Source organism: Acinonyx jubatus, chromosome C1 (assembly GCF_027475565.1).
Source record: "Acinonyx jubatus isolate Ajub_Pintada_27869175 chromosome C1, VMU_Ajub_asm_v1.0, whole genome shotgun sequence".
NCBI lineage: Eukaryota > Metazoa > Chordata > Mammalia > Carnivora > Felidae > Acinonyx > Acinonyx jubatus.
The window spans coordinates 151,154,730-151,172,224 of record NC_069381.1 but is presented as its reverse complement, the minus strand read 5'-3'; the positions used below and the strand labels follow the sequence as shown (position 1 = coordinate 151,172,224).

General features: G+C 37.1%; 1 protein-coding gene across 5 annotated transcripts in view; it reads left to right on the top strand.

The window, feature by feature from the left end:
• GRB14 (growth factor receptor bound protein 14) overlaps nucleotides 1-17,239 on the top strand; it is a 115,779-nt gene extending 98,540 nt beyond the window's left edge. For 2 of the 5 annotated variants that reach the window (XM_053215194.1, XM_053215195.1), the window contains 9 exons: nucleotides 1,445-1,555; nucleotides 1,747-1,842; nucleotides 1,982-2,038; nucleotides 8,147-8,227; nucleotides 12,906-13,022; nucleotides 13,114-13,186; nucleotides 13,348-13,435; nucleotides 15,624-15,717; nucleotides 17,051-17,239. In XM_053215194.1, coding sequence (XP_053071169.1) covers nucleotides 1,445-1,555; nucleotides 1,747-1,842; nucleotides 1,982-2,038; nucleotides 8,147-8,227; nucleotides 12,906-13,022; nucleotides 13,114-13,186; nucleotides 13,348-13,435; nucleotides 15,624-15,717; nucleotides 17,051-17,197 — 864 coding nt within the window. In that variant the 3' untranslated portion in view covers nucleotides 17,198-17,239. The remainder of the gene's footprint in view (nucleotides 1-1,444; nucleotides 1,556-1,746; nucleotides 1,843-1,981; nucleotides 2,039-8,146; nucleotides 8,228-12,905; nucleotides 13,023-13,113; nucleotides 13,187-13,347; nucleotides 13,436-15,623; nucleotides 15,718-17,050) is intronic. The other 3 variants (XM_027055612.2, XM_015081065.3, XM_027055613.2) reach the window with 2 other exon arrangements.
• Nucleotides 17,240-17,495: the final 256 nt, after the last annotated feature.

The window sequence follows — 17,495 nt, the reverse complement described above, 5'->3', positions numbered from 1 at the left end:
AGTTTTAAAAGCCATGACAGTAAGAGTATCTCTCTCCTTCCTCTCCCCTTGTTCCAAGGGCGCGAGGCTGGGTCTCTTTCAACAGTTTTCTTTTCTGCCTTATTCTCCCATGGAGTTGGGAACTGTAGTCATTCATTAGATCAAAATGCCTAACAGTGACACACAGAGGAACAGTGGCATACACAGACACTCTCGCTCTACCAATCATCAGGGATGCAATAGCCTGCTGGTAAATGACTAGAAGTAGTTTGGATTTGGATCTGAATGGGTTGCTCAAATTGCTGAATGTTCTGGGTTTTCTGTCTTCTCTGTTTTGCTTTGTTTTGAGCATTGCCTCTCAAATTTCAGTGCATGTGAATAACCTGAGGCCTTGTTAAAATGCAGATTGTGATTCAGTAGGTCTGTGGTGGGGCCACACATTTTACATTTTTAATAAGCTCCCGGGTGATGCTGATGCTGCTCGTCTGGGACAACACTACTAGTAGCAAGATTTTAAAGAACAAATGCATTTTGGTCAGCTTAGATTATGCATTCAACCCCAGAATTAAGCACTTCTTCAAGTTATTAACCTGTCACAGAATAATATGACCCAGTGATTTCCCATGACCAGCTTTAAATCTCATGGATTTCCCAGAGAAGAAATAGCTGTTCATGATTCCTTCCACTTTGCCTTGAACATCAGACACATTCCACTGCCAGGTAATTTCCCTGAACTCATCTGTACAGGCTTCCTTCTTTTCATAAAAGTAGTCAGGCCACCTATTTCATTGTTTACTGTGATGTGCTGGGCAGTACGCAAACAGGAGGGGTGATTGTTTCTAAACAAAGCAAGAATCATTGTCTCTTTCTCTTCCTTCTCTGACTGCCGTGGAAGCTCAAACCAAGCTTCTTGCCTTTGTTCAACTACCATTATTTGAAACCTGGACAAGGAAAACATTTCCAAAAGCCATCCTTTGCTGCCTCTTTCCCTGAGATTCCTGAAATGGTAGTTAAAGAGAAAACTTTATTATTTTTTTTTAATATATGAAATTTATTGTCAAATTGGTTTCCATACAACATCCAGTGCTCATCCCAAAAGATGCCCTCTTCAGTACCCATCACCTACTCTCCTCTCCCTCCCACCCCCATCAGCCCAGCTTGCTCTCAGTTTTTAAGAGTCTCTTATGCTTTGGCTCTAAAGAGAAAACTTTAAATAGGAAGGTAAATGTTTTGCTGTATACTGGAAGTTAAACTTACAAACAAGTGGCCACTTCTCAAATAATATTGTATCAAGCTTCTGCTTCTTTTATGGATATAGTAACTTAATTTTTCTTCCCTTTTGTTTCTGTGACATTACTTGGAATATTTTTTGCCAAGGTATAAATTATGCCACATGATAGAAACACAAAGAGAGTGTGCCAAAATATGTGTTCACTTCAACACTCACGTATATATTTTTTTAAAGGAACCACGGCATTTGCAGTTTTTCAGCGAATTTGGCAATAGTGATATTTATGTGTCACTGGCCGGCAAAAAAAAACACGGAGCACCGACTAACTATGGATTCTGCTTTAAGGTACAGGCTTAATATTTTGATAGATGAATAAAGCAAGCCTCAGCCTTTTAGGTAAGCTTGAGTTTCTTTTAATTTGTTTTAAAAAGAGACAGCTTTCTCTTATATATAGGAGAATTTTAGTGGCTTTTATTTCAACAGGTGTTACCTTCAAGATATGCATTAACGATAAACAATGTGCTGTGGCCTTCTAGCCTAACAAAGCGGGAGGGCCCCGAGACCTGAAAATGCTCTGTGCAGAAGAAGAGCAGAGTAGGACGTGCTGGGTGACCGCGATTAGGTTGCTTAAGGTAATCTCGTCGCAGGCGTGAATTCCTATTAAATGCTGGGAGTGCCATGAAAGTGTGAAAACATCTGTATTTCAAAATGTGAAGACTCACTATAGTCCATGTACCCAAATGTATGTATTTTGTTTTTTTTATCTAAAAGATAAACATTTGCAGAGTAGAGTGGAATCGCCTAATGCATTTATCTTTTGTGTGTGGAGTAAGTATTCCATTTTTACAAATGCTCTGAATTTTATTTTTTAAAGAGTATTACATAGATAGCTAGTGTAACCGATTAAAACTTCTATACATGACTCAGTATGAATTTTCAACGTATTGCCAACAATCCAACGTGACATATATTTTAAAATGTGCCCACTGAAGTATGTTTAGTGTGATGGTTTTACATTTAATTTAAGTGTTGTATAAATTGTTTTATAGTTTACTTCAAATTATTATGCAAATTTTACTGTAGGTATACTATGAAAACATCCACTTTGTGCTAAGTAGAAATTGTAACCTAAATAAGCATAGTTTGTTAGTGAGCATTTTGAAAGGAGTAAGAATGTTCTAAAGGTTATGTGGGGAAGAGAGACATAGAGTGATTTCTTCTAGAATGTATAGAAAACATATTTAATTTCAAAACTTGTATGGTAGTAAATTTAACACAACTTCATAATTATAAAAATTATCAACCATTTCCTTTTGAAGAAGGGCAAAATAATCAGAATCAGAATTATTAGCTGTCTTACAAGTTTGGAAAACAGTTTTATTTTTTATTCTTTTTTTTATTTGCTCTTTTATTTTATTTTTTATTCTTTTTAAAATTTTATCTTTTATCTTTGTAAATAAAATTGTATATGTTTTTTATTCTTTTATGTAATTGAGGTGAAATTCACATAACATAAAAGTAACTGAATTAACTATTTTAATTAACTATGCTAACATTATGAACATATTACTAACTGTGTACACATTAACAACATGAACAATACAATGGCATCTCGTTCATTCAGAATGTTGTGCAACCACCACCTCTGTCTAGCTGCAACAATTTTTTATCACCTCAAAAGGAAACTCCATAACCATAAAGCAGTGACTCCCAGCCCCTGGCAACCATCCAGGCCTGTGTCTGTCTCTATAGGATTTACCTATTTGGACATTTCATATAAATGGAATCATATAATATCTGATCTTTTGTGTCTGACTTCTTTTATTTAGCATATTGTTTTGTAGTTCATCCACCTTATAGCATGTCCATAATTGATTCCCTTTTTATGGCTGAATAATATTCCTGTGTGTGTGTGTGTGTGTGTGTGTGTGTGTGTGTTTACAGATGTATAGATATATGTTAAGACCGTTTATTCATTTATCCATGAATGTATACTTGGGTGTTTGCATCTTTTGATTACCGTGTATAGTACTCTTATGAACATGTGTATTTATGTATTTGTTTGGATACCTGTTTTCAGTTTTGAGGGTATATACCGGGAAGTGGAATTGCTGGTTGTATGGTAATTCTGTTTAACCTTTTGAAGAATTGCCAAAATGTTTTCCAAAGTGACTAACGTTTACCACCTGCGCTATATGAAACTTCCAATTTCTTCATATCCTCACTAACACTTGTTATTTTCCTTTGAAAAAAATAATTATCCTAGTGGATGTGAACTGGTATTGGAAGAAACATCATTCAAATGGCTTAAAGGAAGCTTTTGGATTAACTATGAAATTTGCTTCCTTTTGCTGTTATGGCAGATAGCTACCATAGTTACTTTATTACAAGAGACTTGTTTTTCAATAGTCAACCGTTAAATGACTATCATGATTTTGGTTTCAACAAAGCTTAGAAGTCTTGATTCTTTGAAACCCTCATGGTAAGTAATTGCTTCTATGTTCTCATTGTCATAAAATGTAAAAAAGAAAAGAACTTTAAAGAGTGTTGCAAACCAGACAAAGAAGTAGTAATTAGTTAACTTGGGATATGCATTGGAATCATCTGAGAAGCACTCTCAAGTCCTATGGGCCCAGCCCCGTCCTTGGGGATCCCGATTTGGTGAGTGAATTCCAGATGTATGCCTGATTAAGAACCAGTAACCTCATCCAGTCTTCTCCTTTTATAGATGAAGAGGCTGGCATTCTTTGGAATCCTTTAACTCATCACAGTCACAGTAGAAAAAGTACCTTGAGGTCTCTGGTTTTCTCTTTCCTTCCCTTAGAACTCTGGAAATCAGGGTAGGCTGGTAGAGGAGATGCTTTCCAACCTTGTTAGTCAAGGCTTCCTCCCTTCCAATTTGATCTCAAGGTCAAACACCCAAGTCAGGAGCAGATGGTAAGCCCACTTCCTTTTTTTTTTTTTTTTTACCCACTTCCTTAAAGCAGTCTTTCTAACATGCAACTGATTTTACTAGGATACACCTTTTTTTTTTTTTTGCATAAGTAGAATCCTGCCAGTAAAATTATGATATGCTTTCATATCACTTATGATTTTTATTTTCATTTAGTTATTTTATATTTATTTAGACTCATAGATGCAGATTTTCATCCTTTATCAATTTTGTGTACACACACACATCTATCTATCTATCTACCTGAAATAAATTGTGTGAGCTATCTATAAAACTTCAAATTCTAAGTCTGGTTTTCCTGAATCATTTTTTCTCAGAGCATGGACACCCATATTTCATACAAACTCTCTAGCTCTGTGCCATCGGGAGCTTCAGGGAGGAATAACTTCTCAGATAGGTGCTCTGCCATGGTCCCTGGGGTTGTCTTTCTAGCCAGTGGCATCCCCCTTGCAAGGTTTGATGCAAATGATTTTTTGATCTCACCAAACATTTCAGGCAATGGCAAGTCACTTGGTCCACAGTGAATATAAGATGCCATAGTTAAGTTAAGGCAAATTTATGAATGTTAAAATTTGAAAAGAAATGTGTGTCTAAGAATTGATAAAATATATTAAAAGCTTTTTTTGATCCTTCATATACAGAATGCTTAGCTTCTGGAAGATTGTCTCCTTTTCACTTTTTCTTCTCATTTGATTTCTTTTTAAACCATCTTTCAAGGCACAAATGTCCACTTTAAAGATGCTCCATTGTATTAGTTTCTATGGGTGCTATAACAAATGACCACTTTAGTGGCTTAAAACAACACAAATTTATTATCCTACACCACTGTCATTCAGGAAGCCTGAAATGGGTCTAATTGTCCTAAACACAAGGTATCTGAGAGCCTACATTCTCTTCCAGAGACTGAGAGAGAATCCATTTCTCGTGCTCTTTCCCGACTTTAGAGGCCTCCAAGATTCCTTGGCTCCTGGTCCCTTTCTCTACCATTAAAACCAGCAATATTGAGCCAAGACTTTTTCATGCTATGTCTCAGTTCTCTTTTGTGCCTCCCCTTCCACTTATAAGGGCCCTTATGATTATATTGGATCCACCTGGATAATCCAAGATACTCACCTAATTTCAGCATCAGCTGATTGGCACCCTTAATTTTATCTGCAGCATTAATTCTTCCTTGCCAGGTAACCTGACCTAATCACAGGCTCCAGGAATTACAATGTGGACATCTATCAGGGCCATTATTCTGCCTACTATATATGTATCCCGTGTGTGTGTGTGTGTGTGTGTGTGTGTGTGTGTGTGTGTGTGTTCAATTGTGGTAAAGCTTTTCCAGATGAGGCAGAGAGGGAGGCAGGCATCACTGAGAACCTTTATCCTGGAGGCCATGATAAACCACCTAACAGTTTCAAATGGGAAAGTGATATGATCTGTTTTACAGATCTGTTAAACAGATCTGTTTTAACATATCCAGATACAGGAAGGCAGGGCTTGCCAGAACACATATTTGAAATGCTCTAACAGGGGAGTCAGTTGGTTTCCCCTGGCAGCTTGTCGTCAGTGGGTACCTGTTTTATCCCCCTGGCTGGTGCACCTGGACTCACTTGGTGTTAAAGGTGTCTTTTGATTTTTCTCCTTTGGTTGTCTGTTGTATTTCCAGATTATCATTGGACTTCGTTGGAAACGCAGGGAGACATGAGTCTGTGTGCTGATCGGACTGAAAGGGCCCCTGATTTTCCTTACCTGCTACTTACTAGATACTGCCTCCTCCAAGAATTTGGCCTCCTAATTTTATTTTCCTTTCTTTTTTTTCATATACACATGTAAACTGTTAATGTGGTGTCAGAGGAAGATCCTCCTATTCTCTTTGGATAAGTTCCAGTTAAATATAGATTCATAGAAAATCTGAGAATTGCTCATGTACAGTGTCCTAGTTACATGTTATATTCTTCCCTTCCCTTCAACTAGGACTCTGTCAGCTTCTAACATATTTTGGTCCCTTATCTGCCCCTTTGTAGGACAGGGACATGTTAAGGTGACTCATGCCCTATCCCTCGGCCAGAGTTAAATGCCTACTAAAGACCAATAGCACAGAAGCAACTACCTAACACTACAGGTACCAGGGATAATACATCTTTGAAGGAAACAGTCTTATTAGTAGATAGCTGGCTTTTACCAAGCTTTTACCAAGCAGCATGTGTGTACCTTGTGAAAATATTGGTTAGAAGTTATTGTATATTCTCCAAAATGAACTTGACTAGGAATTAGGCTCCTCTGTCTTCTTTTTACAGTTATGGTAGGTTTAGAGTTGATTTAAAGTAAATTTCATTAGGTTCCATTAATGTCAATCAAACTGTAAATTAAAAAATAATTTTTGTAAGTTGGGAAATAATTGGATAAAGAAATAATCATAGAGAATTTTAAATGAATGTGGGTTTGTATTCATGTTAAAAGCAAAATCTTGGAAACAGAGACTCTCCAAGCCGCCCTCTGATTTCTGCCTAATTACCAAATATATCCAGTTTGCTGGAATTGCTGTTACGGAAATAGTCTTTAGTAGAGAAACAGTTCTGTTGGAATGTTTAAATGGAACTCATCCTAAGGGTGAGATTGGATTCCATGGCGTCTCCTCAATCTTTTATAAAGGACCTATTTTCAAGTTCATCGCAAATCTGTGAAATGGAGAGAATTGTCGAGGGTAGCCAGAGAAAAGAAAAGAAAAGAAAAGGCCTCTCTGTGCCATTGTAGTTTTGCTTTGTTTTGTTTTGTTTTGTTTTGTTTTGTTTTGTTTTGTTTTGTTTTGTTTTAAAGAAAGTGGCGTAAATCTTAGGGGAGTACCTTCTAGCTTCAGATGGTGAACCCTCCAAGATGAATTTGGTTCTAGCAGTTGGCATACTTTTTTTTTCTTAACTAGGCTTTACACTCAGTGCAGAGCCCAACATGGGCTTGAACTCAGAACCCCGAGGTCAAGAGTCAGCTGCTTGACTTACTGAGCCATCCAGGCACCCCATGGGAGTTAGAATTCTTTTTTTTGTTTGTTTATTTATTTTTGATAGAGAGCATGCAAGCGAGGGAGGGGCAGAGAGAGAGGGAGGCAGAGAATCCCAAGGAGGCTCCACACTGTCAGCTCAGAGCCCAGTGCGGGGCTTGCACCCACGAACCCTGAGATCATGACCCAAGCTAAAATCAAGAGTTGTGTCCTTAACCAACTGAGCCACCCAGGAGTCATGGCAGCTAGCATTCTTAATGTTTCTTAAACTAGTATTCTACTTACAGCCCAGACCCACTTTCTAATCTAATCATGTAGCCTGGCAGCCGAGTCTTACAGTGCTACCTCCTGAAAATAAAGATGCCGTGGTTCTGCCACTTACATTGTATTTTGTGACCGTTTGTGTGAGATCAGCCTGATTCCCCACCATTTTGATTTCCCTGAATTTAGAGCCAGAAATGAAACATTGTGATAAGAGTTTTGTTACTAGAGGATGCTACAGTGTCAAGAATCTTTAACACAGAGCCAAGTTTATGGACTTGCCAGAGAGATGATATAATTTGTCAATCAGTCATTGAAGAGTTATGGTGAATTTTACCCTGTTTTGCTTACGATGCCTGTAAGGTTTTCAGAGTCCTTGTTTCATAAAGTGGCATCCTTCCCAAGTGAGCTTTCTTATCATTAGGTGATATACGCCTCCAATGCTTTTGGCACTAGGGTGCTAAGAATAATGAGTAAGAATGTCCGTTTCAGATTTTTATACTGCTGAACTAGACTTTAAGTGTGGGTTCAAGTAAAAAAACACTTGTCTTTTTAATGTATCATTGTAGGGCTCTAGAAGCTTACCTTTCAAAGTTATGGTTGCTTTACTATTTGTTGTAAGGAAAGCTTATAATTTTTATTTTTTATATTGATGATTTATAATTAAAGTATTGAATTTTCATCAGTTGCCCATGTAGTAAAAGTGATGGGAATGCATTTTTATTTATTTGTTCTGCAGTATGGCATGCAGCTGTACCAGAATTACATGCATCCATATCAAGGTAGAAGTGGCTGCAGTTCTCAGAGTATATCACCCATGGTAAGGACCATATTTATTAATCTATATATTTTATATTTACATTCTGTTCACTTGCATTTATATTGCATTATAGATGTACATTGCAGTACACTTACACCGTAAGTCCTTTTGGTTAAGTAAAGTAACGACACCATCTAACATAATGTTATATTGAATTATTTATTCTTGGATTTCACATGATTGCAGCCTATGCGATCAAATCCCAGCAGTCCAGTATCACAAAGTATTCAATTAAAATAGATAATGTTATATGTTAAAGAAAATTGAAAGAGTTATGTGAGTCATTCTGTGTCATTACAACACTGGAGGATTACATTTTGATATGATTTATAGAATATTTTCCTTGAGACTGTAGATGTTTCTTTAATTATTGATTTTCATTGTGGGTTTATTTATTTATTTTAATATTAATTCTGGAATTGTCACAGCCTAGTATAAAGCTGCCAGTAGTTTGGAATTTTAGATGCTAAAGTGCACACAGGTGAGCTCTTTTGCCATTCTGGCTTTCTAACAACAAAATTTTTAAGGTCTACGTCCTTGAAAAGCAAACTGCTCTTCAGGAAACCCAAAAACTGCTAACCAAAATGTAGGTCTTGCATTACATAAAGTCTAACACTACTTCTCAGATTTATGCTAAATGCAACTTGAATATTTACTTGCAGATACACACAGACACATCTTTTCCCTTCTTTAGAACCGAATTTTAATTTACTGTACCTTAACACACGAAATTTATTTCTGAACTTAAAAGTTTACGTTCTACTATTTTTGCTCTTGCTCCTTAATATTGAGTATATTAGGAATTCGGGTGTATGTGCCTGTGTTACAAATCAGCTAACATACTGCATTTCCACATAGGTTAAAAATCTGCTCCTCATAACTGTGACCAAGGAAGGCACATTTCCCCACATGTAATGTAGCAGATGAAATGCTCAATTGTAGGAATGAGGCATGAAATAATGTTGATTACTAAGTCTGATAGACTAATATGGAAAAAAACTCCTATCTGTGGTTACGTTGCTTTTCGTTATGGAAGAGTAACTTTTCATCTTTGTATCAGATCACTTTTAAGCCCTAAAATAAGAAACTAAAGACTGTAATGAATTTTTATAACAGCAGTTGCTTTAGGTGAGTATTTTTATAGTTTGTCAGCTTAGCTTCATCTTTCAATCCACATGTATAGAAAGAATAATGGATTTTATGATCTTACTCCTTTTCTAAGTCCTTCTAAATTTCTTTTAGTATCTAAAGTTTTTAGGATGAGCACATTAATAGCAGCCATGCATTTGGAGGCAGTTGCTTAGTGTCTGTTAATCATAGGGAAAAATTATCATAAACAAAGCATTTTCCAGTCTCATCGTGGTCATTAGCATCATAAGCATGGTATTACTCTTGCCTCTGTCCATTGAAAGTGGGCCGGTTGCTGATCCATATTTACACGACAGCTTGGTTAGTATAACTTTACTTCTTCCACACAGTGTGTAGGAAAAGACACTTCTTGAGTGAACCTGGCTGGAGACAGGGATTTTGTAGGAGGCCTGTGCAGCGAGGACCTATCTGTCCTGTATGGCAGTTATCAAGATCAGAGAGAATAGCACTTGAGAATTATACCTCCGTTCTTCTTAACTTACATAAAGGAAACTGAGATGTTTGGGGAGGTATTTGTGTTTACTTTGATGTCTATACAGAATCCCACCTTTCTAGGTTATCATGGAAGAATCAGTGACCTCTATAATGACTGTCAGTGCCCCTCACCTGCCTCTGTTGGTTCTCATCCAGGCACTGTCTTCAGTGAGCAACACAGAAAACCGAGTATACTTGAATTATATTGTTAAAGGAACACTATTCTTAACTTCTCCAGGGATACGTTTTGAGAAGGGAAGTAAGAAAAAAATTTCTCCTACCGTAATGAACATCATAGCTGTATATAGCACATAATAGCCACCCCTATCAGCCTTTGAAATGAGCATCATCAGCAGATATTTCAGGCAGCCAAATATATTTGGTCCTTTTCAGCACAAAGATTCATTTAAAGGAGGATCTGTTAGTATGGCCCTGATTGGAGAGATGAGATGGGGAAAACTGGTCTACTCAAGTCCTTATTAGTCCTTACTCTTGACCCTGAGCTAGACATTGAAAAGTGAGTTTCTTCCCTCTATCTTCCACCCTGTGGTACATAAATGACCCTGGAAAGAGCCTATCTGTCACTGCATTTACATTGAGCTGCCTTTGTGACCTTGTTTGAGTCACTCGTGTCCTGCAGTATAAAATAAGGGGGGCAATTGCATAATTTCAGGAATGGGTTGCATCTCTGATGCCCTATGAGTCTGTATGAAGCAGAGGAGAGAATGGTATCAGGGAATTCTGTGCTCTCTTGCTAAGGACTCTGCTGCAGGTTTATCGACATCTTCCAAATGGGGTGACAGAGAGTGTGGCGACTAGTTGCCACCTACGTAAACTCCCTGAAAAACATTTCTGTCTCAGGCTGACTAGGAGTGACTGGATCCGATCTCAAAGTGTGGCCTGCATAATCCAGGGTATACCCAGGCCTCTTCTTTCTTGCAAAAAGAGGTATGTCATTAAAATCATGGACCCTTTTTCAGGGCTTTCCCTGTTTATTCCACCAGAAGAAAGAGCTAGAAAAAAGGGACAAATATTTGAGAAATACACTGATTCTGAATGTTATCAACATTGCTTTCTTACGTGAAAGAAATTGAGCTGAAAATGACCTTTTGAGTTCAAGTCAGAATCTGCTTCACTTCTATTTCTTTGTCCACCAAAGGTAAACTATTAATTTTTCATCCACCACCTGCTATTCAGTAGAACACATTTGCTATATTCCTGTGTTTTCCCTAGTGTAGTCATTGTAGCAAATGAAAATATTTATTTGTATTGTAGACTCCCTACTAATGTCAAGTAATTATGGAACATGGGATCTTGTTTTACATTTCATCCTATTGTATTGTAGGAAAAAAACCCACAAGAACAGGAACAACTGGTTATGTTTATTTTTCTTTCCTAACAGCATTTTTATGTTATCAGGACCTTGTGATTACAGAGCCCATCTTGGCACATGAAGTAGAGATATTGTAAGGATAAAGCTATCATTATGATTGAGATTAGTTACTCTGTGGTTTGGGCAGGTGGAGGCTTTTCATTAATGTCAGCAAAGCAGAAGTGTATCCGACTGGTCTACAGCCCGGCACAGAAGATCACGGGGTGAGAAGGGCAAAGTAAGGTGTGACAGCAGATAGAGATTACAGAGACAGCATCTGTCTGGAAAGAGCAGCTGTCAGTTACAAAGGCTCCTGGAACAAATGAAAGATTGCATGCCGGATCTCTAGAAATAAAGATGAACCGTAATAAGATTGTGGACCACTACAGCAGGGTTGGAAGAGGAAATAGCAAATGCTAATGAAGTGAGATGTATGATGCGGTGATAAGTGAGCCCCCCATTGTTTTGTGTGGACCAGGTTTTCTTGCAAGCATACATTTGACTACCGTCTTTTAGATGAAGCTAGGAAGGGCCGGATGCATGTGCGGAGTTAGAAAAAGGCCTTACGCCACGAGTCTCCAGAGGCACACTGGCTCTTCCTTTACTATTAGAACTCCATTTTTTGTCTCACTCCTCTGTTAACGAGGGGGAGTCAGTGTTAAACATTGTCCATGCTGTTCTTGAATGTTTTTTCCCCTTTGGGAGAGTTTGAATTCTTAGCAAACTGACGGAGACTCTTGATCATTGTCTCGTGTTAGGACGACCGACTTGGGATGGCACACTTGTTTAAAAGCTGGTTGCAGAGTAGAGCCCTCACCGAACAAAGAGTAAAACTAAAGTCCAGGTTTGGGATAGTTTATTTTCACCCTCAGAGAATATGAAAACAAAAAGCAATGGCCAGAGGAAGACTTCATTGTTCATTTAAATTATGTTTGTTTGGAGATGTCTTCCTTGTACGTCAGTTCTTCTTTAGTCAGACTGATTTTTGCAGGTCTCATTTTTCCGTGTTCATCCTCACGAGATGGAAAATGTTCATATATTAAATCGTAAAAATTTTAATATGGAATTACTGGAGTCATTATTCCACTAAATTTTATTTTCTAAGTAAGATGAACCTTGATGTAATACACTTTTAAGATACGTATTGTATTTTGTTCCATTATAAAATGAGTACTATTTCTTTCTCAGATACCTTTGTCCACTGTGAATCTTATAAAACAGCTGCTTCATCAGCAGATAGGGTTGACATTTAAATGATAATGACAAATCTCCAATCATAACAGAGATTAGTTCTGAAGTGGTGGGTCTTTTAGCCACAGGAAGAGTTACTCCTTTCTAAATTGGTGTTCTCAAGAGAATATCCAGAAACAGGGTTTTACCAGAGAATTTGCCAGAGAATGGGAAGAGAGAAGGTTCTTTTAAGAGAAAGTCATGCTAACTTTGAAAGCTTTTAATCTCTTTACTCAACACTTAATTCAGTGATCTTAACAAATAACTATGTAATTTATTTAACCAAAATACTTCACAGCACCATTTTATATTAAATATGTACTTTTAACTTTTTAATTTCTTGCCAGCCACCTTTGGATTCACATTCTAGAGTGGAAACATATTGCCAGCAAAGCACTGAAAGATAACTTTCAAAGATAATTTAATGTTAAAAAAAAATGTGTTTTTTCCCAGAGAAGTATATCAGAGAATTCTCTAGTAGCAATGGACTTCTCAGGCCAGAAAAGCAGAGTTATAGAAAATCCCACGGAAGCCCTTTCAGTCGCTGTTGAAGAAGGACTCGCTTGGAGGGTACAAATAACTTCACATTCTTCAAAAGTATTTATGATTCGAGTTTGTCTTACCTGAAAAGTTGAAATCTGTTTTCCCTTTCCTTGTGCAGAAAAAAGGATGCTTACGCCTGGCCACTCATGGTAGCCCTACTGCCTCTTCCCAGAGCTCTGCCACAAACATGGGTATGTCTGTGCCTGTTCACTGGGACTGAATGAATGGCTGGGTGGATGTGCACATGGGTGAGGGGACTGAGTGGCTGTGGTTGAAAGTGTATGTAATTAAATTGTGAGGATTCAAACACACACAGCTCTGTATCTCCCCCCCCCCCATTGTATTTCTTCAGCCATCCACCGGTCGCAGCCATGGTTTCACCACAAAATTTCTAGAGATGAAGCACAGCGATTGATTATTCAGCAAGGACTTGTGGATGGGTAGGTTTGATTTAGAATGGTAGTGACTGTGATCCCTCTTATAATCGGTAATTACTTAGTTAATACACATAGTTTTGACTTCAGCATATCATAAAACAGAAGTGATTCTGTTCTGTAGGGGTGGTTACCATTGTATCTGAGCAGTTATCTATACAAAACCTATTATGTCATGCATACTTATATCTGTGCATCAACGAACAGTTAAGTGAATAGGATGCTTTGCTAGTTAACTAATGATCACTAATATTACCCATTTTGTGCCAACACCAGTATCTCAGTTAAAACTGAACTTGTTCTTAGGGGTCAACGTTTTGATTTGAACATGTAATAGGATTCCAAAGTATGATTTGTGTCATGACATTATCTTACATGTTATATATGTTTTTAAGTTTGACTCAGAGTACATGAACTCTTTTTTGTATATTTTGACTGCTTGTTTTATTTTTTTTCTCTCCGTGTACATTCCTATTTTCTCCAAGTTCTAACAGCTTAAAGTAGTGTAAACCTGTGAGAAGAGGGTTTCTCTTAAGTGTTTCTCATGTCATTTTTGGGTGGGGTACCATGGAAGATACAGGAGAAATGTAAATTGTATTATGAAATATTTACACTCTGAAGCATTTTCTTTTTCTCCGATCGCTGAGTATTTCAAATACTTCCTGGAATGCTGGCAAAATTCTCTTTTCAAATGCAGTACAAATCAAGGGGGTTGTATTGAGGTTTGGACTAGAAATGAAACCAGCATCAATTTAAACAAGTGCTTGATGGGGCCTTTTATCTTCAAGGGTTGGCTTAAGATGATGACAAGATTTCAAGGTGATTTAATACTGACATTTGGATAAAAATGCATCTTCACATGGAAGATTATTAATAGCAAGTCAGCATTTCACTAGACTCTAAATAAGAGAAGATTTTAATATACTTCTCTATGTGGAGCACAGTCGTTTTAGATATAAATTTGAGCAATCAGCAGAATTACAATCCGATGAGACCAAGAAAAGAAATAATTCACAAAGAATCATTAAACTGTTTTGAAGGATTATAATTTCCCTACTTTCGGAGCCTAGTTCTTTATAAATTTTATGAAATAAATGCATAAAGAATGATACTATCTTTATTTTATTTTATTTTTTAAATTTTTAATGAAACATGGGGGGTGGGGTACATCCTTTGGAAAGATGTGATGATGCCAGGCAGTCCACTAGATGGTAGCGGTGATCCGCTCGGGAATGGAGAAAGAATTACAGCTTGATTTACCAGTGAAACTCCCTTTTGTCCCATCTCCCAGTGATGTAATGTCGGAATCTCACACAGTACAAATGGAATGGATAATCTCATCAGACATCTGTGATGGCTCAAATTTGGCTGCCTCTTTGCCCAGGCACAGGGAGATTAGTATTGGAGTCACCAGTGGGGATTGTTTGCACAATCTGTTTGCCAACAATTAACACAAAGCTGGTTTTGCACAGTATCACCAGTAAATAAGAATCCACGCCTAGCAGCATTTGCTCTTAGGCCATTAGGCCATGCCTTGTTTTTTCTAGCTCGACATTATAGAGGCTTTTCTGCTGCATTCTTGATGATTGAAGTATACGTTGTTTGGGTGTTTCTTTTACTCAAAACATTTTGCTCAACATTTAATAAATGATTTCAGGATTGATTTTCTAGAATATATGCATTTCTCACTTTCTGTTGTGTACGTAACAGTAGGAACCAGAATCAAAAGAAAAAGGGGGATCCGTGTTGGAGAGGGGTTCAAAATGATTTCCTTCTAAATAATTTTCTCTTTTCAGGGACTAACATAACCCAGAAGTTAAAGTAATAATATGCTAATGCCCCATTCTCTGCACAAAGGTGTTATGTGTGAATACCCAGTTCCTCCAATGGAAAAAGAACGTAGACCAACTTTTGATGCCAACGTAGCATTATATTGCTTATTGTGAGCAAACAATCTGACAAATGCACTGTGTATTTATCCTATTAGAATTACATTAGCACTGATGACAGTTTCATAGTACAAGATTATGTTATACCAGATTGTTTACCATGTTGGATAATCCCATCATTGAATACACAGTAAAGGAAAACTCTGGCTACATTTATAAATATATTTTCTAGATTTGTTGCATGCTCTGTTTTTATGAAATACATGAGTAAAGTAGAAACATTGAAATTCCTTCTCTCTCCTTAGAGTTTTCTTGGTACGGGATAGTCAGAGTAACCCCAAAACTTTCGTACTGTCAATGAGTCATGGACAAAAAATAAAGCATTTTCAAATTATACCAGTAAGTAATTTGTGATTTCACATTTGTATATTAGAGATGACCTTAATGCATAAGCTTTTGGAAACTTTGGTTTTCTTTGGATCTTTTATTAAATATAACCAGGGAGCTTGTGCTTTGACTAGACTTAAGTTTGGCAGAAATGGTTTTATGAGCCTGAATTAATATAAGAAATACAGGAATTGTAAAAATTAAATTTCCCTTTTTCCATGAAATATGATTTACCAATATTGCATGGACCCCATGCCACCTATTGTTAAAAGGCCACTAGAGATTCTTTCTGAATTGTACCAGTGGTTCTTTAAAAACCATTATTTTTAAACCCTTTCTGCTTTCTTATCTCAAACATGGCTTTTTTTGTTATTGTTGTTTTGTTTTTGTAGTTTTGCTTTTAATCATTATGGATAGGTACACAGGTGCTGCAGAACTGGAGAACATTTAAACTATTCTGAGCACATTTAAAATTTTTCTGTAATTCTGCTTCTGAGTAGCACACTTCACTTTGGGATTTTTGTTGCTTCTGTTGATGCCGTGTGTGTGTGTGTGTGTGTGTGTGTGTGTGTGTGTGTGCTCGCGTGCATGTGTATATGCATGTGATCTATATGTTGGAAACAGGTAGTGTGTAGTAGAGATTCAGTCTACTTTCAGGAACGTTTTACCTAAGATTACTAAATTGCTAGTATTTCCTTTTGAATGGCCTCTTTTTGGAATTATCCAAATTCCATATGAAGTGTCTTCCCAACTTCACTGTCCTTGGGTGAGTATGAATTGTTTAATGTCACAAGACCTCTTTAATTTAATGTTTAATGTCACTGCCAGAGGAGGAGGAGGAGGAGGAGGAGGAGGAAGAGAAGAAGCAGCTGTCATTCCATTCACATAATGTTTGATTGCTTCAGAATCAATTTACTGGTAGAAATTATATGAATATTTGCTTCTAGATAATAGATGAAGTTGTTAGGTAGACAACACTCAGGTATGGAAATTAATTTCTGTCGATGAGAGCATTAAAATCTTGTGTTTACTTTTGCACTGAATAGTGCAGACTTCTCACTGTTGATTCACAATAGTCGTACTATTCTAACTATAGAACGTTAGGAGAACTTGAGGTGTAGAAAGTAGAGCAGCCACGCTCTGGATCCTAGGATCAGATGACATTTCTTTTAAATACAAGTGAAGTTACAAACAGAAAGTCAGCGCATCATAACATTCTTTTCATGAACCTTTAGTTTCATCCACTTTTCCATTTTAGTATAAAAAGACACAGTGTGCAATAGAATATGATTGCCCTTGAGGGTATTTTGCCCATCTTACCAGTCTGCTGTTTTCCCTCCGGTAGGTGGAAGACGATGGTGAATTGTTCCACACTCTGGATGATGGCCACACGAGATTTACAGACCTAATCCAGCTGGTGGAGTTCTATCAACTCAATAAGGGCGTTCTTCCTTGCAAGTTGAAACATTATTGTGCGAGGATTGCTCTTTAGCCAAACCAGAAGTGACTTGTTAAACTGTTGAAGAAAAAGGACTCACGACACAAAAAAATAAAAATAAAAGAGAAAGAAAGAAAGAAAGAAAGAAAGAAAGAAAGAAAGAAAGAAAGAAAGAAAGAAAAAGAAAGAAAAGGCAAGGAAAGACCATAAATAAGGGAGAAAACATTGCCATGGTGAAAAGAATCTATTTCACCTACAAGTTACAAAAAATAGCTGTGCATTGCAGATAAGCAAAGATTTGAATTGACATTACATTTATCATCTAAAATCCATTAGTTAAAATTAAACCTCA